Here is a 25,166-nt window from a genome sequence, read left to right on the forward strand (position 1 = left end):
AGGCTGCAGAGTAAAAAGATAAGACAACTTTTCCATTTCAGAAAGACTTTCAAGACACAGAGTAGGCACAGGCCAAGGAGTCAAAAATTATGCATGCTTTACTCTCTGGCACTGAAGCGTATTTTTAATGTGCAAGAGCTGTTAAAATCTTTAGTACTGGAGCGTGATTTTAGCACAAGGAACACCTCTCTACCCCTTCTCAGAACCCACTGTTCCCTACACATGTAAGATGACACCACTTTATTTTAAGCTCTGTTAAAGCATCCCTGGCTGGATCAACATACCTTGCACCACCTTTGCTTAGGATAAATTGTACTTGGCACCCACAAAAAAATCTTTCTTAAAGTAAAATTAATTAAAAGCCTCGAACACTTTACTAAAACAACCATGCCTGGGGATGCAATCTTTCCAATGCTAATCTGGGAACAATCATTCCAAGAAAAAAGCCACGAAGAAACTACATAGGGAATTTACTCAGCATCCTGTTCAAAAGTTGTTCAGAATTCTGTCTGCAGAGGTACAGCCAAAGTTTCAAGCAAAGACAAAGTACTGAATTTTTAAGAAAATTGCTGATATACATCAGTGCTTTTGTTATAATTCAAGGTGAACTGCAATGAAATTAAGTTGTAATTAAAATCTTACAAACTTTTGAATTGAATGTGATTAGGTCATATTATATCTTCTTTCTCTTTCCATTCTTTCACTCCCAAAAGAGGTAAATTTGCATGGCTGAAGTAGGTGTCTGGATTAATCAGACAGATCATCCTTCCTACCCTGTATATTAAGGTATTGCTAGGAAGTGATCCCGTACTCTTTTTCTGTTTGAAACAAAGCAAATATTAACAAAGCCATAAAGACATATTAAGTATAAAGAGCAGGCTGAAACTAGGCTTACTCGTGTGGTTCTGTGCATAGCTGTGCTTTGTTACATGCTAGTTTCCATTTCCATGTTTTCATGTTAGTTGTTATGACACAAGTGTCATACTGACCATGTGCTGTCTGGGGAAAGGCCTTGGCCTGCAAAATCCGCACCACAACCGGTTGCTTCAGGGCCAGAAGACCAGAACACCATAGACTGCCTGATCTGTGGTGTCAAACACAACCTTAAATCACCAGTGTGATGTACCCAAGATTCCTATCTCGACGCTACCCAGACACCATACAAAGTACCACACTTCTTGCCGACTTGCTGAGTTTCAATACTACTGAAAAAAAGCAAGAGTAAAAACTCAGTGAGTCAATGGTTCCTTTTCTAAGCACACTCAGTAATATCAGCCATATCTGTTCAGTTTGGCAACTGTTACACAAAGGAGCTTCAGTGAGAAGATTGTGCCATGTGGGCAAAGGAAGCCAAAAAGTGTGGCCAAACCAACTGTTCTTCCTCACACATAGAGGGAAAAGAGCAAGAACCAACAAGGGGATCCTGTCTGTGCATCCCAAAAGCCAGAATAAGCTCCCATTCAAGGCTCCAGAGACACAAAGGCTTTGCAAGAGGCATGCCAGGAGAAATGACCAGGCCAACTGCAGGCATCTACCAGAAGCCTAGGAGAGTGGAAAGTTGAGAATTGAGCCTTTATTTTGCAATAACCAGCAGGGAGTGGGACACTGGGCATCCTATGGCAGCCAGGCACAGCACAGGACCTTATGAAGTGCTAATTCCCAGCAGGGTGCACAAGCAGACATCCACTGGAAGAGGACTAAGGCAGTTCAGAGTCTCCCCAGCCCCATTAGCACTGCTTAAATTACTGTGTATGCCCAGAAGTCATAAATAAATGACTACTGGTGCACAACAGCTGTGGCACAGTGCTAGAGAAGGCTCTGTGCTCCCAATGGGTTGATCTTGCTGTGCCAAAGCAGCCCAAAATACACATCTTTATTCCAGTTTGGATCTTCTAGGCAGAATGTGAGAACCCTGAAAAGAAACCACAAATCAGCTGGAAGCATGAAGCTGCACAGCCCACTCTTCTGCTTACTCCCTGTCACCTCTTTTCTCAGTACCCGGAGCAAGGTCTCACAGCTTCCCCTTTTCTTGCATCAGCTCCCACAGACGAGACATGCATTTATCCCCTTCTCTTCCCAGAGGGGATCTTTTGACCTGGGCTGTGGCATAGGGCAAATGTACTGAAACTTCTACTTGCCTCCTCCTCTACAAAATGGGGAGGGAGAAAGGTTCTTTTCCCCTCCATGGTCCTTCCAGAGGTGCACTTAGAAAACACAGTCCATCCCACAGAAAGGTGCAGGGCTCTCACTTCCTGTGGCAAAGAAAGCTGATTATGTATCTTAACTGGTTTCCTAAGGTTTCAAAATAGGAAAAGGTTCTGTAAACACCTAATCTAGTCCTTCCTGATCACAGAATATTTTGCCCAGAATTCTTTAGTTCCTCCAGAATTCCCTGTTTCTCCAGCATTTCCTATCCTACTATGCTCACCTGTAAATGTTTGCTTTGTGAAAACAGCATGATACATTCCTCAGGCACGAATGACCTGCTGTGGGTCGAGAGCTTTTTAGATGATGCATTGTTACCTCTTATATAACAGCACTGGACTAAGGCTGATGGCATTAACTTGCCCAGAACTGCTGAGCTGCAGTGACACCAGTGCAGCTATGCTAAAGACCTGGCACAGAGAAGGCAAGACAGGGCATGCCACCAGTCCCTCCTTGCACTCCTGGGCCATGCCTGATGATCTCTGAAGGTGGTTCCTGCCTTCCCTGCTGGCATAAGTGCTAGTGTGGGGGTGGCAATCTTCTTTACAGAGGAGAATATCCTGGAGATTAAAGAAAGAAGCAGAAAGGAAATAGCCCACATACAGGAAAAGGAAAGATTTACCTGAAGGGGAGTGAGACACATATAAAACAGGCAACAAAGTATAATGACTTTAATTAAACTGGTTAGTGAAGTAGCTACAATGACCTACATTTAATCTGTCTCTATAAAATTTATCTTAATTTTCTACATCACGACTGCATCTTCAGCAGATAGCTTTTTATTATTTTTTTTTATTAATTGGGTCAATTTTAGCTAACCTTGACAGAAGGTAGCCATCTTCAAAATATTACACTTCTCCATGTGCAATGAAAACAGGAAGCATGCCCATGAGCAGAGTGTCTCTGCATTGTTAAAAAATTCAGTGAGACCTCCATTGTAGCCTGATATCAGAGAATCCACTCCCTACCCAAGTGCATTCTCAGCGGAGCTCTTGCTGTAATTCAGATAAACAGTAAATCAGATTTGAAAAAAATTTTCATTGGAAACCAAGATCCACTACTTTCTACTGCTTACAGAAATATTTCTTGTTAATATGATTACTCTGGTCGAGTCATTCCAAACAAGAGAACTTTATCACATGGCCTCAAATGGTATCACAAGACCTTTAACTATCTGGTGCCCACAATCCTACGCCTTTTCTAACATTCTATATGAAACAACTGAGACAAATCCTATGTTTGTGAGTCACAACTTTAACTGCATTATTCCTTTGTGTAGGGTGAACATGATATGTTTTATAAAAGCAGATACTGACTGATAACTGCAAGGCACACTGTGGGGGAAACAGCCCCAAACAACCTACCTGGTCATCCAGCTGGCTACAAGACACACTGACAAAAGACACTGAATGCAAACCAAAGATGAAGGAAGAACTGGGAAAAGAAAGTCCCTAACTCTTAGAACTGTAACAGCACTGATTCAGTTAAATAATTTCATTCCAGTAATTGTCTGAAAAAAATACTTTGTACTTTGTTGTTGCAGCAAACATAGAGCCCCAGTGAAACTCACGGCAGCTATGCTGCAGCTTTTCTCATTTTGTATCGTGCAGGCACATAGAGCTGCACATCCATAAAGCTGAAGAACTATTTTCTGGAATTAAGGGTCTGAGGTATAAAAAAGACAGCATGATTCTTCTTTTTACAAGGCAGCTCAACTCTTTGTGCTTTAACACTGCATACAAAGGTATGTGACTGATAAAAACATACACTGGACTACAATAAATAGGAGGATTAAAAGCAATAGGAGGATTAAAAGCAAAAGGCAGGCACAGCCTGAAAGACAGCTATGGTTTCCATTCCAATAAGTGAAATTTTCTTTTTAAATTAATCATTCCCCCTTCATTTTCTATACCAACAAACCTTCACATTTCAGTGACAAAAACATGGTTTGGAAATATAAACAATTCTCAATAAAAGGCATCTCACAGAAAACACATGTCCAGAAAAACAAATTCTCAGAGAATTTTTGCTACCATAACGTAGCAAAGACAGTAACTAGATGAAGTGCATAAAAACATTTAGATTTTGCAAATGCTTGGCAGAGAAGGAGTATATTTATAGTTAAGGACTCCTTACAGTAAAGCCTTTTTGTGGGAAGGCTTGTATGCTCTCAGAATATTTGCATTTTACAGCGTAAGAACACAAACTAATGACATTAATAAAATACTGTTTGTACCCTTAACCTGACAAAAGAGACTGACACAAAAGAATCAGTAAAGTTTTTAAAGTTTTTTTGTGCAACCTTCCCTATTCTATGGACAACTGACCTATATTCCACCCCTATTCCTTGTATTTGCAAACTCTTTTTAGAAAATGCTCAAAACCAGGCAACAGACGAGAGTATACAGTGGCATGATAAGAACTCCATGAGACAGAGTTAATTTTTAACCTTAAGCGGGCAAAGCTGGCACCCTACCAAATAATTTTTAATGCTGCACCTACCAAATTGGATCTCCTCTCTAACACCTAGCTCGAAACCTTTTTAAACCTTGCACTGTATTTTGCCAAACAGGACAGATGCGTCAGACCAGGGACACAGATCCCTGACTTAGAGAATAGTGTTTTGTCTCTGATATTCCTTCACATCAATAACTGTTGAACAACATGAACTCAAATGACTACTTTCTGCAAACAACACTACAGGGATGAGCTAGTGCATATCTCACAAAGACAACCTTGTCTCAGCCCTATCTCATGATGACAGAACTTCCCTGTTTGAGGAAGCAGTCAGTTTACAAAGAGAAGAGTTCTCTTCTGATAACAGGAATTTCACAAGTATCACTTTTAACAAACTTGTCTGCCCTTTTCTCTTAGGACACGCCAGACCTCACCCCATGCCAGGGATGCTATACCTTGTTTACTAACACCTATCAATTAACCCAACCATAACTCTCCCAGAGACTTGCTTCTCCACGGCTGCTCCCATCCTATGTCACTCCCCCTGGGAGAAGGTACCCCTGCTGTCTCAATGCCTGTATGGTGAGCTGAAAAGACAGAATTCATTCAAAAGTGAAAAGGCTTTTCCCCCCCTTCATGCTCTCCTTCTCCTAAACATTTCTCCCTGTGCTCTTCCCTGCCACAAAATCTGCTCTTTCTCTCTACAACTCATACAACTATTTAAATGTCTTACACCTTCTTCAAGCCAGGCACATGACACTCAGGTGCTACTCTGAGGAGCACCACATGGACACCTACAGAAACAGAAACACCAGACAACTTCCAGCTGAAGAGGAGCATTTGGCAATTCATGACACTCAACTTGCTCATCATACCAGCTTGGAGACTTCAAAAAATCTCATATTTTTCACGTCTCCAAAATTGGTCTCTGAGCCTTGTTAACTTCCTCAGCAAGCTTGGCCTGACTAAAGCATCTCAGCCATGTCTGAGACTCGAGATAGTTAAAAGCAACAACCATTACACCCTGGCTTTAAATGGTACTTTTCCCTAGCAGCACTTTTTACCTCTGTATCTACTGCTGCACACTGTCCCTCCAAGCTGAGGTTTCAGAAGTACTTGAAAAGGCTTCCTCCAGCTAATGGTTTTGGGAAGTCTGGCAGATGAGTGTTGAGTCTTGCCCACCTGTAGCACTTCATGTGTCTTCCCTCCAGCCAGCAGCTCCTCTGAATAACTCCTGGCCTATATGCCATTCCCAGTGAAATATCAACATCCAACACTGAAAATTACAGGTTTTGACCACACATATGTAGACCAAATAGAGGGCGAGGCAAGCAAAAACCACTCTGAGACAGCCCAAACTGACAGGCCATTGAGTGAGTCATGCTGCCCAGAGTCAACAGAAAAAATTCTTGTTTTCCTTCCTCTGTAGCCGGAAGCATGGACTATTTCCTCTCTCCCTCTTTTCCTGAGAGTTTTCCAGTGAAGGTCACCATTTTTTGGGGGGAAGGGGAAATTTCAGAGTTACAAACCCTAAAGATTTAGAAGCATTTGGAGGAGAGGCCTGTATGAGACTGTCATGCTGAGTGACTGGAAGGAGACAGGCTCACAGATGACACAAATTTGGTATGAGCCCAGTTATTTGGGATATCCTGATCCAACCAGTTCGCTTTTGAAACCTAACCTGGCTTGTAGCAGTAGCAAGACCTTTCCTGTCTTCATCCTTCCTCCCGGCAGGACTCCTTCAGGAGTTAACTGTTTGCAAATATCTGCTGAGGTCACTATACCACCAACCAACACAGAATCCCACATGGGTAAAAAAGTATTAAACCAAAGGAAGGGCATAACTGTGCTTGCACTGAAATGCAGGCACTTTTCATAAAATGTTCTGTACTTTCTACCAGTGTTACAACCTGTAAAACCACCTTCAGACTACATCTGGGCAAAGGATTTTAAATTATTACTATCACAGAATTTTTGGATACAAACAGACACCTCTCCACGGACAAAATGGAACTACTACATCAAGTATGAACTAGACTAGATAAAAGCTGTTAAAGTGTCCTTGCATTGGCAAAATCAAGTGAATAAACACATAGCAATGCAAATAAATAAATAAAGATATTAAAATGATAATGTGCAACAACACCTAGGGCTTTTCTAGTTTTCTTAAATTTAATAATCTCAAAAACATGTCAAGAATAGTAGAAGAATTTGCTGTTTACCAGACAAATAAGCAATTGTTAATTTTTAAATGTGATCAATTAAGAACAACAAATAATCTGGGTTAAAAAAAAAAATTCAGCACTACTTTTCTTTGGGTCTACTGCATAATTTCTGCAATTTTACAACTACATCTTGGGTAGTTTTCTCCCTCTAGTTGTTTCTTTAGGTCTTGATCACCCACCAAACAAGTCTTTGAGGAACCTAGCCTCCAGGATATTAGGACAAATTCCTGTTCCTTTTATGTAACCCTCTGGCAGTGGAGAGAGAAACTGCAAACATAATACACTCTTTCACTGTTATCAAATGGTGTACGTAAGAGACTCCTTTATGCATGAAAATCAGGCTCCATAACTTAACAGGTTCTTGAGAAGTAGTAGTGAAACCATGTTTACAACAAATGCTGTCTAACATATATATACTATAGATATATATATAAATATAGTACAACAAGCAGGGCAAAATTGACTATCACTTGTTTTGCACCACAGTATCCTAAGATACAACTTTTTAACTGCAGCGCAGTCTCCTAAATGTGAATGTTGGGTAACACTATTTGGAACGAGTAGAACACTTTAAATTCCAGCACTCCCACGAGAATCATTGGAAGACTCCAAGAAACTGCCTTGAACACCATAAAATGTGGAAAACACAAAACACACTACTGCATGGCAGTAAGAGGGAATACAATGCCATGTTACTGACAAGACAGAGAACATGTTTTACCCTGAAAGTTTCAGCCCAGCTTGCCTTCATGAGCATACAAAGTCAGAACTGGATAAAATCATCCACTTTCACTCTTCAGCATTAAAGAGACAAAGGCCTGGTACTTCTCCCTCTGTTCCAACTTGAAATTTAAAACTTGAAGCTTGGTTTCAAGTGACAGGCAGAACCAGGAGAGCGAAGTCTACAGCTGACCGACTCTGTGTGCCAAACCAACCTTGCAAAAATCAGCAGCAGGCTGTACGCAGTGACCCGGAGAGAAAACAGGGCCGTGTGCTGGGGAAGCTGCAGCAGTAAGGGATTCACCAGCTTCCCCAACACGGCACAGCCCCTCCAAAGCCCGACTCACCACCACAGCACCTCTGCCCGACTGGAATCCAGTGTCCAAAGGCGGCAGACAACCATTTCACTAAAACCTTGGGTTTTTTCCTTCTCCTTGCTTACTCTGGATTACCAGGATCAGCATAAGCCGGAGGAGGAGGGCCGGCTGCAAACTCGGCATCTGCTCTGGAGACAGCCCCAGCCTCATGTGCCAGCAAAACTCTCTCCCTATCCATCCGCCGGAGATTTGCCGACACAAGGGCAAAGTGGGATTAGGGCCGCAGCAAACATTTGCCTGTCAGCACTTTACAGCGGGGTGAGGGCACGGGCACGGGTTTTGTTTGGTTTCCAGCAGGGTGACTCCGCTCCCCCTGCAGCTGCAGGAGGGCAGAAAACAGAGGGCAGTGCTGATGTCGGCCGAAAGTCAGTGCTCACCGGGGGACATGATGACACTTTAGGGGACTAGGTCTAGATGGTGGCCCTGAGGGACAGGGACAGGGACCCCTCGTTCGAGGGAGCTCCCAGGAAATGACAGCCAGCATCCAGCCCACCCCGGGCTGATGTGCCCCTGCCATACCCGCGCTCACCCCCCCGATGACCGGACCCGAACACCCCCTAAGGCTCCCGGCAACTCTCTCCTCGCCGGGGCTCCTCCCCTCGAAGCCGAGCTCGGCGAGGCAACAAGTGGAAGCCGCTGAAGTTACTTCCCCCTCTCCCCGACAGCTCCCTCCGCCCGCCGCCGCCTCCCCGCCCCCGGCCCCGCCGCGCTCCCTCAGGGCTGTGCGGGAGGGCTCGCTCGGTACCTGCGCCGCCACCGCCGCCGCCGCCATGTCGCGCAGAGGCGGCCCGGGGTGAGGCTCCGGCGCTCCCCGCCCGACTACAACTCCCGTGAGGCCGCGCAGGGCCGCCCCACAGCCGGGGCGGTGTCTGGCCGCAGCGCCGGGGTGCGCGGAGGTGGCGGGGACAGAGCGCCGCGGGGAAACCTGAGGGGTTTGAAGCGACTTTGGGGGAGAAATCGCCGCTTTTGGCTACAGCTACAGCGTTTGGGCGGTTTCCTTTCGGGGAGGGTGGTGTTTCTGGTGCCCTCACGCAGGGTCGCTTCTTACAGAATCACAGAGTTGTTGGGGTTGGACTGGACTCTGGAGACGGCGACCCAGCCCTCCTGGCAAGGCAGAGTCACCTGGAGCAGGTGACACAGGAACGCGTCCAGGTGGGTTTGGAATGTCTCCAGAGGGGGAGACTCCATGGCCTCCCTGGGCAGCCTGTTCAGTGCTCTGCCTCCCTCAGTGTGAAGTTCTTCCTCACGCTGGGGTGAAACTTCCCTGTGTTTTGGCTTATGGATATTATTATCCTTGGCCTGTTGCCGGCCACCACTGGAAAAAAAAAATAACAAAACAACTTAATACATTTTTGTCTTTTGTTTTAATCTTTAGTATAGTACTGATTGTTTGCTTATTCTACGTGGGAGTTTTCTTTTTTCTCTTCTTTTTTCTTTTTTCCTCCTCATTTGCACATCAGTTCATCAAGCTCTTTGCACAGACAACTGAGGCAAATGTGAAAATCAGGCATGATAAATCTGATATGCAGGAGATTTCCCCTCTCTGCTCTTGCCACTTGAAAGAAAATCCTCATCCCTAAATTGAACAAATGAGAGGACATAGTCTCAAACTGTGCCAGGGGAGGTTTAGGTTGGACATTAGGAGGAATTTCTTCACAGAAGGGGTGATTAGACACTGGAATGGGCTGTCTAAGGAGGTGGTGGAGTCACCATCCCTGGAGGTATTAAAGGAAAGACTGGACGTGGCACTCTGCCATGGTCTGGTTGGCATGGTGGTGTTTGTTTGGTCATGGATTGGACTCTGTCTCAGAGGTCTTTTTTAACCTAATTAATTCTGTGACTCTGTGAGACATATGGAGAGATAAGTATGTCTACATAAAGTAAGAGACTGGGAGAAAGCAGGAGTGAAACTGGAACAAGAGGTTGCTTCCTGAGACAGGGTGTGGGGTGCTAGAGGGGCACAGGGTTCCTAACACTTCTGACACCAGGCTCCTTCTACAAGCAGGCTGTTTCCTCTTTTCAGATTTTATCCCTCCCATAATGCATATAATTCTCTAAAAGGACATTTCTTTCCCAGTGCCTGAAAAAGACTATGCTTGTTTTGCACATGAGGTGCAAACTTGAAATACTTCCTTTGCTTTTTTTCCCACATTGCTGTGGTAAATAAACGATTTTAAATTAAACTTGTGGGCAAGCAGTTTGTCATCAGTCCTCGCCACAATGCTTGTGACTTTGTTAGTGTCATAAATATCCGCTTAAGATGAAGATCAAAGCATCAGATTTTCAAGAGTCTTGAGGAAATATATGTAGTACATGGCCACTGACGTGTATCATCCTTCACACGTAAGAATGACTAAGTGACCTTAAGTTTTGGTGATTAATCTTCATCTAATGTATGTTTTTTGACTAGCTCAAAAGCATTTTAGTGCCCTCAGAAATGCAGGTTATGGGGCAGGCACATGACTTGTGAAATGCAGTGGGATGTCTTACAGTGTTTGGAAGCCACCTTCAGGCTTACTTTTCTTGGCACGCTTTGCTGAATCATGCAGCAGTGCCAGGAGCATCTGCTGAAAATGAGTGTTTGTTTTCCATTGATCTCTAGGCAACTGGGTGTCTTCCAAAAGTAATCTCAGGGTCATCAGACACAAATAAGGATAAATCAAATCCCATGTAATTTCACTGCACTGGATTTTATTTTACAAATTTTTAAAAAGTCTGTGTGGAATTCTACTTTTCACTAAAAGATAATCAATTAGAATGGATTGTTCCTCTTTTTAATGAGGTAGTAATAAGCTACTCTCAGAAATATTTAATTATTGATGTGAATTATTGAATTATTGCCTGTTTGTGTACACATCAATTTCTTCAAAGAAAAAACATGCTGTTTCCAACTAGGTCCACAGCTGATCAACACTTCCTTAAAATTTTCCATATTTCCTCATTTCTTAGTGATAAAAGATGTTAGTGATCTTTCCTTTTTGGAAGCTGCACTAGAAAAAAACCAAACACATTGTCTGCTCCATGCATTTTGCTTTCCTATATGTTTACTTTGATAAAATGCATTGATTAACTTCTTCATAAGCCATGATGGCCTAGATGGGAATTATTTTCAATTTTACTAGCCAGAGAAGGCACTGTCAGTCATCCCACCAAAAGGAAAGCCTTTGCTGGGGAAGGTATTTTCACTGTGTATTTGAGGTAGCCAACTCAATCAGCTAAAACAACTAAATTGCTGATTAGTGGTCTCCTGTGCATAGAAGATGAGTATTTCATGATGGTCTCCGAGTATGTGTCCATAGAATGTGTCCCTTCCATCTGTCTGATGTTATTGTTATATGTGCTGCATGTTTTCTTTAATTTTTTTTGCAAGAGTTAATTGATGTTATATAATGACTGGAAGGGCTTTGTTTCCGCTGGCACTTGAGGTGTTTTATGAGGGTAGCTAACTCCCAGTTTCCCTGGTCACCCTCAGTGGATTAACATACCATTGTAGTTAGACTGAACAACAGCCTGCTGTTCATCATCAGAAACCTTCTGTGACTGTGGGGAGAAAGCTTTGGAAGCACTTTTTGCATTTGTTTGCATTCTGTTTTGAATAGGTGGACAAATAATTGTCAGTAGTTATAAAGCTGGGAGTAAGCAACATAAAAAGAACCAGCAAAGCTCTGGAAAACATCTAGAAGCAAATACGGCATTTTAGACAAAGTGGCTGAGGAGCTTGGAAGGATATTCTGCTAAATATCAGGCCATCTTCTGAGACAGACTGCCACCAGAGCACACCAGATTTAGGAGCTATCACTGATCAGAACTGGCCGCATTTCACTCCTGTGTGGACAAAATAAGCACTGAGAATTTTATCTGGTTTGGTGCTGGTCCTGTACCAGGAGCAATGTGGGAGAGCCAAGGCACAGACTTTGGACTGTGGAGTTTAAATGAAACATTTATCCATCTATATGGGTGGCACAGGGATAAAGAACATGTTCTGCTTCTCTTGTTGGAATAAGGTGGCATTGTTTGGAGGAATGAAACAAACTCTAATATGTTTTGGTTTTGTTACCTGAGCAGTTCCTGAATATGGAGAGTACTCCACTCCTCACACTTCTCTTTGTCCTTCTCAGTATTTTGCTTCACTAGATGAGCAAGGGCATTTTCGGTTGCAGAGTAACCATAAGGAAAAGATAAAATAGAATTTTATTTATGATTTCAATAAACTCAGTCTTTCAAAACATTGAGAATATGAAGGTATTCTAACTCTCAGTGAAAATCCTTCAGGCAGTAAAGAACTACAGGCTGTGGTTTGCTGAAATTGCACGCATTTATGAGTCTAATCTTTTCTGATTATGATCAGAAGGAAAATTATTATTGATTTTAGTGGAAAAAGGGTGCTTCCTTAAACATGTCCTTAGAGGTCAGCTTTGGCAGAAATGATCCTGGATTTCAAGTGGACAAAAAGTTGAACACAACACAGGCATATGCCCTTGCAGCAGTGAGGACTAGCTTTTTATGGGCCTGTGCAGCCATCAGGCTGAGGGAAACCTTTATTCCACTATTCTCATGGTCACATCTGCAGTAGAATATCTAGGTTTGGGGCCACCAGTGTAAGAAAGAGATGTTGACTGACTGAAGTCAGCCCTATGGAGGATCACCAAGATGGACAGGGAGTTTGAGCACATGACATGTAAGGACACTAAATTTGCTGGGATATGTTTAGCCCCAGGAAAAAACAAGGTTTAGGGGAGATCTGGTGGCTCTTTTCTGTTCTTCAGTGTGAAGACACAGAGAAGGCAAGGGAAAAGCAACATCACCAGGTTGCAGCAAAAGAAGTTTTGTTTGTGTAGAAGCAAAAACATCAACCATAAGATTTATTAAGCATTGCAACAAGGAGCCAGAGGAGTTATGGAGTCCCTGTTCTTGCAGATTATCAGTTTGACCAGATAAAACCCTGAGTGACCTTGTCTGACCAGGAAGATAAAACTTCTGTGAGCAGCATGGAGCAGTGGATCACCTCCAGAAGTCTCTTCTGTGCTAAATTAACCTATGAAAATTCACAATTACTTCTTCAATTAAAAGTACCTTAATAGGTGATTATCAGAGGCTGAGAACAATAGTCACAGGGTAGAATTCCATTAAATTTCTGAATTTTATTAGTACTACTAATGTTTATTAGTACTGAGTTACTTTCATTATGGCAGCAATTACAGTTATTACAGTTGGGTAAGATAAAGAATTCTTTTTACATACTCAGATACACTGTAACAAAATATGCTGAAATTACAAACAGATTTAAATAATTTGCTAAAAACTGGGCAGAGCAGGATCATTTATCATTTCAGTCTTTGTGCTTCTATTATAATTCTCAACTTTGTTTTAGACAGATGTAAAATATATGAACAGTAAAGATTTCACAGTTATGTGGCTCTAGGACAATGAGTTGAATAACAACTTGTTGAAATGATGCACCTGTGACTCATGGTCACAGTATTTTCCTCTTGTGGAGATTTGCCGGTATCAGTGAAGTTGTCCTGGTTTACCAGAATAGAAGAAATTGAACTAATTTGTTCAATAAGTTATCTTCAATAAATTATCTCTTCAATAATTGACAGTACTCAAACTCTCAAACCCAGCCCAAACTCTTTTGAAGCCACATTCATTTCAAATGTTTGTTGTCAGGAAGCAATAGCCAAAGGCTGGTCTCCACCACAGCCAGAAAAAATTACAACTTCTATCTTTCCATAGTTTATCTGAACACAAGTGAATTGCAACCCTGTAGAATGTATAAGTCCCTTTTTTAATTTTTCACATTTTAGACAGTAGCTGCGTTAAGTGAGATACCAGGACTGATCGGTTCAGAAAGGTGCATCTGATGATAAGGGACATGATACCAACACTTCATTTTGGCAACTAAACTGAAGCACAAACTAGAAACTATGGGCAAGCCCTAGGAAGACTGTATGGGTCTATGTCATATATGTTCACCCCATTCTTACGCTTTTCCTTAGGTATTCTAGCTTCTGAGTATAATCAGAAATAGGATATTGTGTTATGGGCCTGAGTTTCTGCTTTTTGTAAACTACACAGCAGCTGTGAAGAATCTGTTGTCTGCTCCAGATAATCTTTAGAGATCAAATGAAATATTGTGGAAATAGCATAGACATTTTAAGACAGATGCCTGAAAAGCCAAATTGTTGCTTAGAACTGTTGCTAAACCAGTGCTTAATGCCACTGCAAAACTACCTTGGCTTTCTATATAAATGCTGGAAAATTAAATATTCTTCTTTCCAGGGATTTTGTCATTCAGCTACACTGGAATATGCACTATATGTTACACTGCCTGGGGTAAAAAATATTTATTGAGCTATAATGAAGATGGATATCAGTTTATCTTTAAAAAAACCCAAGAAAAACCCAGACATCAATTTTACAAATAAAACAAGCCATTTTTTCCCTACTATTTAAAAAGCCATTTGTTCTTGCACTATAACTTATTTATAAGCTTAAGTGTTCTCAGGACTGTGGCAAAGGGAGAAAAGAAGGGAAAGAGCAATTAGAGGAAAATATACTCCTGCTCTGTTCAAGAGATGAGCTGTTGATCTGCTGCAATCATCTGAAATGATATTCAAAGCCTGGAAGAATCCTGTGGCAAAGAGCAGTAACAGAAGAGAAACTATTATCCTAGTGAAGTATCTGTTTAACAGCTTGTGTTCCTTCTAAGGCTCTACCAAACTTTCAATTTCAGACCCCAAAGACTACTTTTACACAAAGCTAGTTTTATATATATTTATCTGTCAAAAGGTAGAAGAACATTTGCCCTGAGAATTTCAGAAACTCACAGGTCTTGTAGCTATTGTCAGGACAGTTAATCCAGAGACATCGCCCCCCACAAAAAAGGACCAATGAGTACACTGATAAACAGTGAAAAACATTAAAATTTACAAAGATACCTAGGTGTCCATTGCTATATACAATCCATGCAATATGTAAGTGTCCATTGCAATATACAAGAATCTTAAGTCAGGTAACAAAGAGATATGCAACAACTTTTACATTAAATCCTGATGTTTTAATACCCAAATAAAAAAAGCTATTTTTGTTTCTTTTCAAAAGAGTATAAATGAGGGAAAATCCATCTCACTGTGCAAAAAATTGTGAACTTAAGACTTTCAGGCAAGTGAAGTAATTTCTTGGCATTCTCATCTCTTTAGCCCACTGCAAATACATTTTGCTATTTTCTATACACAACATGTTTGCAAAGAGTAAATTTGTGTGTCTTTCTGAGGGAAGCACCTCTAAGAATTAGAGGCTGTCCATGACATGCAAAATCGGAAAGTTTATTCAGGATTAGTCCTAATAATTAGGTCTTGCTTCAGTAGAGAGATGTCCCTTCATGCTGGAATTTGCCTTCAACGCAGGTCGTGGGGCTGGAGGTTTGACCATTGCTGCAGTGTAAACACAGACTGCATAACTGTGCCAAATGCCTCTTGAACTTGACTCCAACAAATACATAGAGCACAGGGTTGAGGCAGCAGTGGGAGAAAGCAATTTTACGGCTGATGTGAAAGGCAAGGTTGGAGTCTTTCACATACTGACAGGTGGGTGGTGGAAAAGTAGTCAGAAAGCTGAGGATGTTGTAGGGTGCCCAGCACAGGAAAAAAGCCACCACAATAATGAGGATGAGTTTCACAGTTCTGTACTTTCTGCGAGATCTTGCTCTAAGCAGGATTATGAGTATCTTGAAGTAACAGAATACAATGACTCCAAAGGAAAACAGGAAGAGTACATTTCTCACATAAATGTCCACCTTTTTCCAATTCCCGTCAGCATAATCACAGAACCTCCGCTCTTCCAAGCCTTCTTGCACTGTGGTGTGAATCACCTCAGGAACCACAATCAATGTGCTAACAGACCAAACAGCCAAGGACACCAGGGCACCGCAACACTGCGTCTGGGATCTCAGAGTTGAAAGGGGGTTCACTACAAACAAGTACCTCAGGACAGTCATGAGAGTCAAAAAGAAAACACCGCTGTAGTAGCCAATGGAGAAAATAGCATTTGATGCTTTGCAAAGGAACTCACCAAAAATCCATCCAAAGGACTGGTCCACTACCCAAAAAGGCAGCATGCAGGAGAAGACTAAATCAGAGACACAGAGATTCATGATGAAGATGTTTGTTAGAGATGTAAGGTTTTCATATTTCAGTAGGATCCATAACACCAAAGTGTTTCCTAGCAGACTGAGGAAAAATACCAGAATGTAGAGGACAGCAGTGAGATAGATGTTAAATGTGAAATAGTCACCCATTTCACAGACGTTGCTTTCATGAGGGTATTCATATGTGTAATTATAATCTAAATAATATTCTTCTTCCATTTGTCTGTGCAAATCTTGTGCTGTTCTCCAGCAGCTACTTCAAAGGGCTGCAACAAATCTTTCATGAAAATCAACTCAGTAACTAGACTCTGTCTGTGGAGGCTCCTGTTTTAAGACAGAAAAAGCAGCAGTGAAACTAGTAATTTTTCCTGGCTTGGGGAGACAAAAGACTCATTTCTTCTTATGACTAGAACATGTACAGGTAGATACCAAAGACTTACTGCAAAGCACACAAATTTTAAATACTTAACAAGTCAGAAACTCAGATGTTTCTGAACCAAAATGTTTGGTGACTACTGTCAATTAATTACTAAGCTTCTACTATATGAATGCACATAGTTTTTTTTTGCTGTAAATATCTCCGGTGCCAAGACTTTCCAATATGCTGCCATTTTTTCAGTTTTCTGGAATGGTATCTAACTCATAAGCACTTCTCTGTATAGATGATTCTTTGTCACCAAAGTTCAGCACTGCATAAAACCAAAAAGCTGAGCAGTACCAGTAGCAACAACTGTAAGCACTAAGAGCAGGAAAAGCCAGGTTTGTTACAGATTTTTGTCTTGAGGTTTGTTGATATCTAAACATCTCGAAGCTGTGGCAGAAGCATCATCATGCTGAGTGTTCTGTGCACCTCTCTGGCCTGATCATTTTCAGGGATGCAACAGGAGCAGAGATCACATCACAGTCCTTTCCTGGGAATGCTGCCTGTTTGTCTATATGCAGGCAGGAATTTATTCCCAGGTGGATGGTGAGTTGAAACTGGCCAACAGGATCAAAAGTTAGTGGGACTGGGAATAAGGCATACAATCAGGTCACAATGGCCTAATTTCTTTATGAAATTAAGCTTAAAAATAGGTACCAAAAAAATCAGTAATGCCTCTGACTAGTGGTTTAAAGTCTAAATTCATTTTATCCTAGAAGAAGACTTGTCTGCAATACCATGTTTGGATCCTGTTTTGACTGAAGCTAGTGAGAGACCTGCCGCCAAGTTCCTTCAAAGTAGCACAGTTGCAAGAAAGAAGCCCCACAGCTCAGGCCAAAATTGTGCTAGTGACATTTTCATTTTTTAATTAGTGAAGGCAGAATTTGCCTGCTTACAGCTAGACAAAGACAAGCTGTCTTTGGAGGACAGGAGAGCTATGTCTACACCAAGAAACCATGTCAGGGAGCACTTCTGGCTGCCAGAATTTAATGCCATCTGTGGGGATAGGTGGTCCAGGTAAGCCAGAACATGACACAGGTAGGACAGGACAGGGTCCATCTATCCAGTGGGTTGTGATCAGTGAGTTTTGGAGGCAATGGATGTGTAGGATTCAGTACTGTGACAGCAAGTGGCCCTGGAACATTTACCACCAGAGTCACTTTCTAGAAATACGGAAATAACTGGAAATATGTTTGTGGCCTTCAATTTGTACAATGTTGCGGTTTTCAGTAATGCAGGGTAAGTCCTTGCAAAAGCAGTCATCCTTTCTGGTTTTACATGATAGTACAGACAAAAAGCAATGAATAGCTTAGATTGAGGTCCTAACCATCATTGTGTCCTGTTTCAGCTCAGGCTGGGGTCTGCTGCTCCCTAGCAGCTGTCCTAAGGGAGCAGAGAAGCCTCTCTGTGAATGATCAGGGTTCTCCAGGGATGAGAGGACAGCACTAACCAGTGTCTTCACCATTTAATCTTTCCTTTTGTGCTGACCATACAGTGACAGCAAGCCCCAGGGCAGGTCTGCCCACAGTCCAGGAGCTACACAGCCAGCAAGGCTGCTCCTGATCTCTGCCACAATTGCTGCTGGCCCCTGACACAAGAACCTTCTCACAAAGACCTCAGCCCTGATGACTGCCTCTGTCTGGGAAATATTTTGACTTGCACATGTCCTGTCCCTCATCTCATGCTGTTCTGCTCTTCATACCCCTGCTGCAGGATAGGCAGTGGTTAGAGAGCAGGTATCTGCTGGGAAGCTTTGCTCACCCTCCTGCTTGCTGTCAGGGCTGAGCAATACTTGAAAGGCAGAAAGCACCATTTTGCAAAGGTGTTTTGAGATTATGTCAGATAACAGGTAAGTGCCAAAATAAAAAAGTGTACCAACACATCTATTTTCTTCACAGTTAAGATAATAGGAGATGGTAAATAGTTTCTGCAGTCCAAACAGTCTCTATTTTTCTCCGTCTTCCCCAAGGACACTGATGCTGAGTGTGCAGTCACTTGATTCATGCTGGCAGATAGCTGTGATTGGAAACCCTGTTGGTAGCTCTTGCTATTTCCGTCTCCAGACTTCCATATACCTTGGCATCCTACCCACCTGACTCAAAAAACTGTGTCTTGCACTTTGGCAGGAGCCAGAGGAATGCTTGGTTACATGGGGACGGGTATCCTCTCTCTGATTTTGTGTCCAGCGTTTCCAGAGAACACAGGAAAATGCTTCTGTCAGGTAGCTTGTTCCTGGTTGATTTTTTAATGCTTCCAAGTTAGTTCTTGGATAATGCCACATTTCACAAAACAAATTCATTCAACATATGCTATCTTACCTGGTGCAGGCTCCATGGAATTGCAGATGGAGGCTCCAGTCTACAAAGTATCAGACCTCGTGGATGGTTGATCAGGATTATATGCTCTGATATTATGTTTCTACCAGCTGAGAAGCCCTACATCAGGTCAGTGATGGTAAGGAGAACCTTGCAGGAACCTAAGGCACTTAGATCTCTTCCTTTGCACCTCAAAACTCCTTAAATCAAAACCTGTCTTTTTGTTCTACTGTATTTTATCTCCCCCCTTTCAATTCTCCAAGTAAGAGAAGCTGTGTATGGGTTTTCAGTTAAGATATATGCAAAGGAGATAAAAAATGATGTGATTGAATTGACAGGTAAAAAGTGTGTCAGTGTCACACAAGAAATATAAATCATGCAACTGTTTTCAATGTATATATAATGGTACAAGTGACAGCAGAAGTTGGTTGAAAGATGGAAATTACCTTAATTTCAGTTGCCAGGACAAATAGGAACAAAGGAAAAACACATCATACAGTTCTTGCCCTTCTGAAGAGCACTCAGCAAGGCATTCAACATTCATTTCACTCTTGCCCAGAAAAACTGCTTCTCCAGAAGCCTTAATTTTCTAGCAGGGCTGTGCTTTGTCTTGGAGCATCATATTTAAAAAAGGATTCTAATACAGAAATGAGGAAACGATACTTCTAGGGACCTCCTGTTCAATTTTCTTTTTCTCTGAAAATTCAGTTAGACTTCTGTCAGCTGAAGGTACATATTGTTCATCAGTTTATTTCATTTTCAAACTGAACATTTGAAAGAGCAGCTAGGAGTTGTCTGCTCACTTTGCAGTCAGTGGAGGGAGAGAGAGGCACTGGCAGGAGTCACATCAGCCCCCAGTCTGTGCTCTACCAGTCTCCTCCCCAGACAGAGGCAGCAGAGACAGCCCCCTTTAAGAAGATTCCTGGCATTTACACAGACAAGCTGAGGTTAATCTCATCTTATTTGGAAAAGACAAGGAGGTTGCAATAGAGAGAAGCCCCCTACCATAAGGCATGCACTGATGACATTTTTTTTTTCACTTTATTTGAAAAGCCTCTGGGCTTCACAGCTTGTTCTCCACATTTCTTAGGGAAAAAAAAATTAGATGTTTTTGCAGGCTGGTTTACACAGGCAACAAACGTTGACACATAAAATAAATTTCTGTTCCCCTAAACTAAATTTATCTGGTAGCTGCTTCCTTAGCCTATCTCTTGTTCCAGATTGAGATAGGAAGAAAAAAACCCAAATGTGACCTTTTCTGGCAGGAAGATGCTTTAGTTTTTCAAACAGGTTTATGGAGCAGCCATTTAATCTAAGGAAACTAAAAAACGATAAATAAAATTTCTCGTTCCCTAACTATGACTGGTATCTGTCTTGGAGCACAGCCTCGGAGTCACACGTAGGAGATGGACAGGAAAGTCCTGGAAGTCATGACAGGCTGGTAGACTTGGTCCAAAGCACAAGTGTACTCTGGACAGTGTGGTCTCTGCTGGTGGATGAACTTTTTGTCTACCTTAGAGGAAATTCCTACATGGTAACAAACTCTTCCAGGACATGGCTAAAGCAAATGGTCAAGATAAAGTGAAAAGTCAGTAGGAATTCCCTTGGACGATTCAGTTTTGCAAAGCCTCAAGAAGCCTAGCTCATCAAGGAATCTCTTACCCTATTTTTAAAGCAAAACTTTCTGTAGGGTTGGGATCATTTTCTGAGACCAGTGCTTCCACTCGTGCCCCATGGGTTTCACAAGGCAGGTAAAACACTCACAGTCAGCCCAGAATCTTGGTGGCCTCCTGTTCACCTTAACCTCTACATCTCAGTCCTTGCCATCAGCCCTGTGATAACCACAATCTATGGAAGCAGAAACATCCCAAGTGAAGAGTCTGGAACCCACCCCAAAACACACATTTGAGTTCAAATTTCCATCCTAAGTTGGCAGCCCCTGGCTTATACAAGACCACCCTTTGCTGGGTTAAGAACTGTCTGGATGGCCAGGCCCAGAGAGTCATGGTGAGTGATGCCACATTCAGCCACCAGTGCTGTTCCCCGGGGATCTGTTTTGGACTGAGTCCTGTTTAATATCTTTATTGATGATCTGGGTGAGGGGACTCAGTCTACCACAAGCAAATTTGCAGTTTTATTGTGCTAAGGATGGTCAGAAAGTACATGGTGCTGGCAGCTGGGCAGCAGCTGTCCAACAGAGCACAGGCAGGAGCAGCCTTGGCCAAAGAGGTTTGTGTGGAAGTGGAGGTGGTTGGTATCCTGCCTGTGGTTTTCTGCAACAGGCTTTGTGCCAGCAGGATTGCAGCTCTGGGTGTTCTCTATTTTCCCCTAGGGCAAGGAGAAATCCAGCCCCTTAATTTGGCAGGATGGTGCAAAGGAGAGCATTGTTCCCTGCTTGCAGCCAGGCAGGGTTTGGCCATGGTTCTCCTGGTGGTTCATGCAGGGATGGGGTGAGTAAGTAATTCTGCAGGATGATAATAAGTAGTCCTTTCGGTAATAACTGGCTGTGAGGAAACAGAAAAAAGGAGCTTTCCATGATTTTTTGAGTGGAGAAATTATCATTTTGTTTCTACAGTGTAGACAAGTGAGAGTTTAAATGCATTTCTTGCAAGCAAAGAGCTTGCATTGATCTCTGTGTCTGACATGTAATTCTGATTTTTCTTGATAGCAGCACTCCTGACAGTCCCTGAACACCAGCCCATTTCTCTTTGCCAGACAGCAGGGACATGGTATACTCCTTTCCCATCTGCTCCATAGAGAGCATAAATGCTCCATTATTTGGCCATGAAAAAGAGCATCACTTTGTTTCTTAGTAGCTGAGTTTCTTGGCAGTTGAAACCAAGCAAAACCACTTCTTGTTTTTCCTGCTAAAGCAGAACATATCTGCAGGTTTCTGCTGCCAACGAAATGTTGACCCCTCCCCATCTCTGTGTGCAGATGTACACATATCCTCCTGACAGTATAGTGGACGATGGGGCTGTCCTTGAGAGATCTCACCAGCCACTGCACTATATTTAAATAGCAAGCTTAGAGCTGAACAAGGAGTGTGGTAAGTAAAATGTGTGTAAAGAAGCTGACTATTCCCTCACAGGTTCTTATAGACAAAAAACAAAGACAAATATTAAGACGAAGGAGCACATCACAGTTCTGGGGGAAATAACCTCGTGTTTCTCTAAAGCTTAGCAAACTTCAAGCCTCCACATAAAGTTCATGAACTCATTTTTATGGCTCAGAGACAACATGAAGAATAGGGTTTTATTTTTCTACAAAATTCCATTCTACTGGTGTATTTAAGCTATACCACCCTTTTTATTGTTTTTCCCAAGAGGATTATAAGCCATATGTCCAAAGAATTTGTGTACTGCATTTTGGGTGGGATTTCCAGTGTTCCTGCTGGGCCCATTGCTGCAGGAACGATTCTGAAACAGATGGAAATTATGCTGACAGCCACTGATGTGACCAGTATGTACAAGTGGATGCTGCTCTGCTGCTGAGGCTCCTAACTGCAGGCCTGGGATGTGGCCTGGGGAGAGATGATGGGGGGGCAGCCTCAGCATCTGTGTGTGCAGGCAGAGGGAGGCAGAGGGAGGCAGAGGAAGATGGATTAGCAGTGCCACTTCAAGGAGCCCAGCTTTGTCACAGAGTCAGTCCTCATCCCTGGCAGTGCAGGCACAATCTGGTTTAATTGACTATTAAATGGGCTACCTTGTATCAGACCATTCCCACTCATGAAGCCATTCTGATGCTGAAGTCCCAGAGAGTTGTAAGGCTTTAGCCAAAGGGAGAAAGAAGGGAAAGAGAGAAAATTCCACCCACTGAGCCATGTTTGCACAAAGTGAAAGGCTGGGTGTAATGTAAGGAGGCAAACAACATAGAATTATAAAACGTTAGGGGGTTAGAAGGGACCTTAAAGATCATCTAGTCCCAACCCTCCTGCCTTGAGCAGGGACACCTCCCACTAGACCAGGTTGCGCAATGCCCCATCCAACCTGTCTGAACACTGTCAGGGTTGGGGCATCCACAACCTCCCTGGGCAACCTGTGCCAGTGTCTCACCCTCTCAGAGTAAAAAACTTCTTCCTAATATCTAAACTAAATTTCCCCTCTTTCAATTTGTCCCCATTACTGCTTGTCCTATCACTGCTGTTCCTGATGATGAGTCCCTCTCTGGCTTCCCTGTAGGCCCCCTCCAGATACTGGAAGTTTGCTAGGAGGTCTCCACACAATCTTTACTTCTCCAGGCTGAACACCCCCAACACTCTCAGCCTGACTTCATAGGGAGGGTGCTCCAGTCCCCCTATCAATTTTGTGGCCTCATCTGGACCTTTTCCATCACTTCCATGTCCTTCTTTTGTCAGGGATACCAGAACTGTACTCAGCACTCCAGGTGGGGACTCACAAGAGCAGAGTAGAGGGACAGAATCACCTTTCTTGATCTGCTGGCCATGCTACTTTTGATGCAGCCCAGAATTCATTTGGCTTTCTGGGCTGTGAGTGCACTGTTGGCTCATGTTGAGTTTTTCATCAATCATCACAGAACTGTACATGTCACTGCTGTCGTCTCACCATTTTCTAACCAGTTTTGTTTTGCTTTCCCTTTGTCACATCTGTTATGCTTTGCAGAACATCAGAGAGTTTGAATTTGCCTTATTCACCCCACCTGCACCCACTGGCATCAGCTACTCCTTACCCTGATTCTGGATGGCTCCTTGGCACCCAGACCCAGCTGGATAGTACCCTGTGTGCCTCCACCACTCCCAATGGACTGCCCTGGCCAGGCACGCTCCCCCCAGTGTGGAACTCAGCTGAGGCAGCCTTTTCATGTGGATGCCAAAGCAAGACTGAAGAACAAAGGGCTGCAGCCAGGTGTAGTACCTCTGTGTCCTCCTCTCCACTGGCTGTATGATGGTCTCTCTGCTGGTGTGAATTGCTACCTGCTCTCTTGAATGGACATGCTGCAGCTCTCATGAAGACTAAAACCTGACTTACGAGCAACCTCCTGTGCCCAGAGGGATAATGTGCCTCGACATGAGGCAAGTCATGGTATGGCATTTGCCTATCACCAGGACAAATTTGTTGGCTGCTCTGTTGTCCCTGCCTCTTCTCAGAGTGGCAGCTGCTCTGTGTTCTGACAGAGGTTTGGATGAGGCAATCATTGGCCCAGATCTCTTGGCACTGCAGACCTGAAGTGCTGCCACTGCCTGGAGGCACAACACATATGAGCACACCTCACTGCTGTTCTACCGCCCCCTCTGCTGCCACCCGTCGGAATTGGCTTCCAAAATTGCCGTTCTGCACTGCAGCCTGTGGAGAGGGTGATGCTAGAAAACCAGATAAAACAATAAAGGAACAAAAAAACCCCTCTTTGAACCCCAGGTTCAAAAGAAACTGTTCTGTTCACCACTGACCACTTATTTCCTGTGAGTTTTGGAGAAGATTGTATACAGACTGCATACATATAGTATATATATGTTCTCTGCCCCTGGTGGCCATCTGCTTCTGGAGAGAACCAAAGGCTGGGGCTGTTCTTTGGGTTAAATTTGGAGTAAAAGAAAAGAGGGGCAGGATGCAGGGTGGTCAGGACCACAACAGCTTTAAAAAAAAAAAAAAAAAAAAATTACAAGAGAGAAGCAAAAGATTGCAAAGGAGAATGGCCTGAGGCTTTATTGGATTGATAACTTGATGGCATCTCAAATGGTGGTCAGCAAGTAGCTCAGTGAGGGGGTGGCTCAGTCAGACTCTGGGAAAACAGAACTGACTGAGGGAAACCAAGGTTTTCATAATTAAAATTAGGTTTTCTACAGAAGGCAGAGTTGGAGGAATTTTCTTGTGCAAGGACATTTCAGGAGCACAGCCAGTTTCCCAACACTCTTTGTCTGATGAGTCAAAGCAAAATAAATCATATTTGATAAAACAGCACCAAAACATAGCACATTCAAAGCACTGTTTACGTTAACAGTGAGGCAATAAATAGCTTGCACCAGAAACAATTGACCACAACCAAGAACATTCCTGTCCTGTTTTAGTCACTACTTCCCCAAATCCCAGCACTTCCTCCTGGTGTGTCATGCCTACTCACAGGCTAGAGGCACAGCCCAGGCACAGTGCATCTCTTCAAATATCTTCACCCAGAATAACTGCAACAACAAGGATTTCTCTTGCTGATCCTGCAGTGACTGCAGGTCAGACAGCCCTGGACTGCATTTGGTCTGTGCAATCAGGTGAAATCCATCTCCTGGCAGACAGTCAGTGCATGCTTTCCTCTCAATAGGCTTTTCAGGGAAATCCTGTCATTTGG

At 43.0% G+C, this 25,166-nt stretch overlaps 2 protein-coding genes and 1 long non-coding RNA gene across 9 annotated transcripts in view; 1 reads left to right on the forward strand and 2 right to left on the reverse strand.

The window, feature by feature from the left end:
• The window catches only part of FYCO1 (FYVE and coiled-coil domain autophagy adaptor 1), a 46,758-nt gene extending 37,833 nt beyond the window's left edge, over positions 1–8,925 (reverse strand). For 2 of the 6 annotated variants that reach the window (XM_086848964.1, XM_086848943.1), the window contains exon 1: positions 8,730–8,814. The gene's annotated coding sequence lies outside the window, so the exon portion shown is untranslated. Of the gene's footprint in view, positions 1–7,608; positions 8,682–8,729 lie in introns of those variants that run through there. The other 4 variants (XM_086848976.1, XM_086848970.1, XM_086848983.1 and 1 more) reach the window with 4 other exon arrangements.
• On the forward strand, positions 8,775–24,238 carry LOC111923563 (uncharacterized). Of its 2 annotated transcripts, none has more exons than XR_002861157.2 (4): positions 8,775–9,136; positions 18,681–18,775; positions 18,882–18,998; positions 23,492–24,238. It is a non-coding gene; the product is annotated as an uncharacterized LOC111923563 (long non-coding RNA). The 2 variants fall into 2 exon arrangements; XR_002861158.2 differs by having other exon boundaries at positions 8,865–9,136; positions 18,882–19,008.
• Positions 15,298–16,391, reverse strand: XCR1 (X-C motif chemokine receptor 1). Its single transcript, XM_023919360.2, has one exon. The coding sequence runs from the start codon at positions 16,350–16,352 to the stop codon at positions 15,348–15,350; it is 1,005 nt and encodes a 334-aa protein (XP_023775128.2). The 5' UTR covers positions 16,353–16,391; the 3' UTR covers positions 15,298–15,347.
• Positions 24,239–25,166: the final 928 nt, after the last annotated feature.

The sequence above is a fragment of the Cyanistes caeruleus genome, chromosome 1, assembly GCF_971803275.1.
Source record: "Cyanistes caeruleus chromosome 1, bCyaCae1.hap1.1, whole genome shotgun sequence".
NCBI classification, from domain to species: domain Eukaryota; kingdom Metazoa; phylum Chordata; class Aves; order Passeriformes; family Paridae; genus Cyanistes; species Cyanistes caeruleus.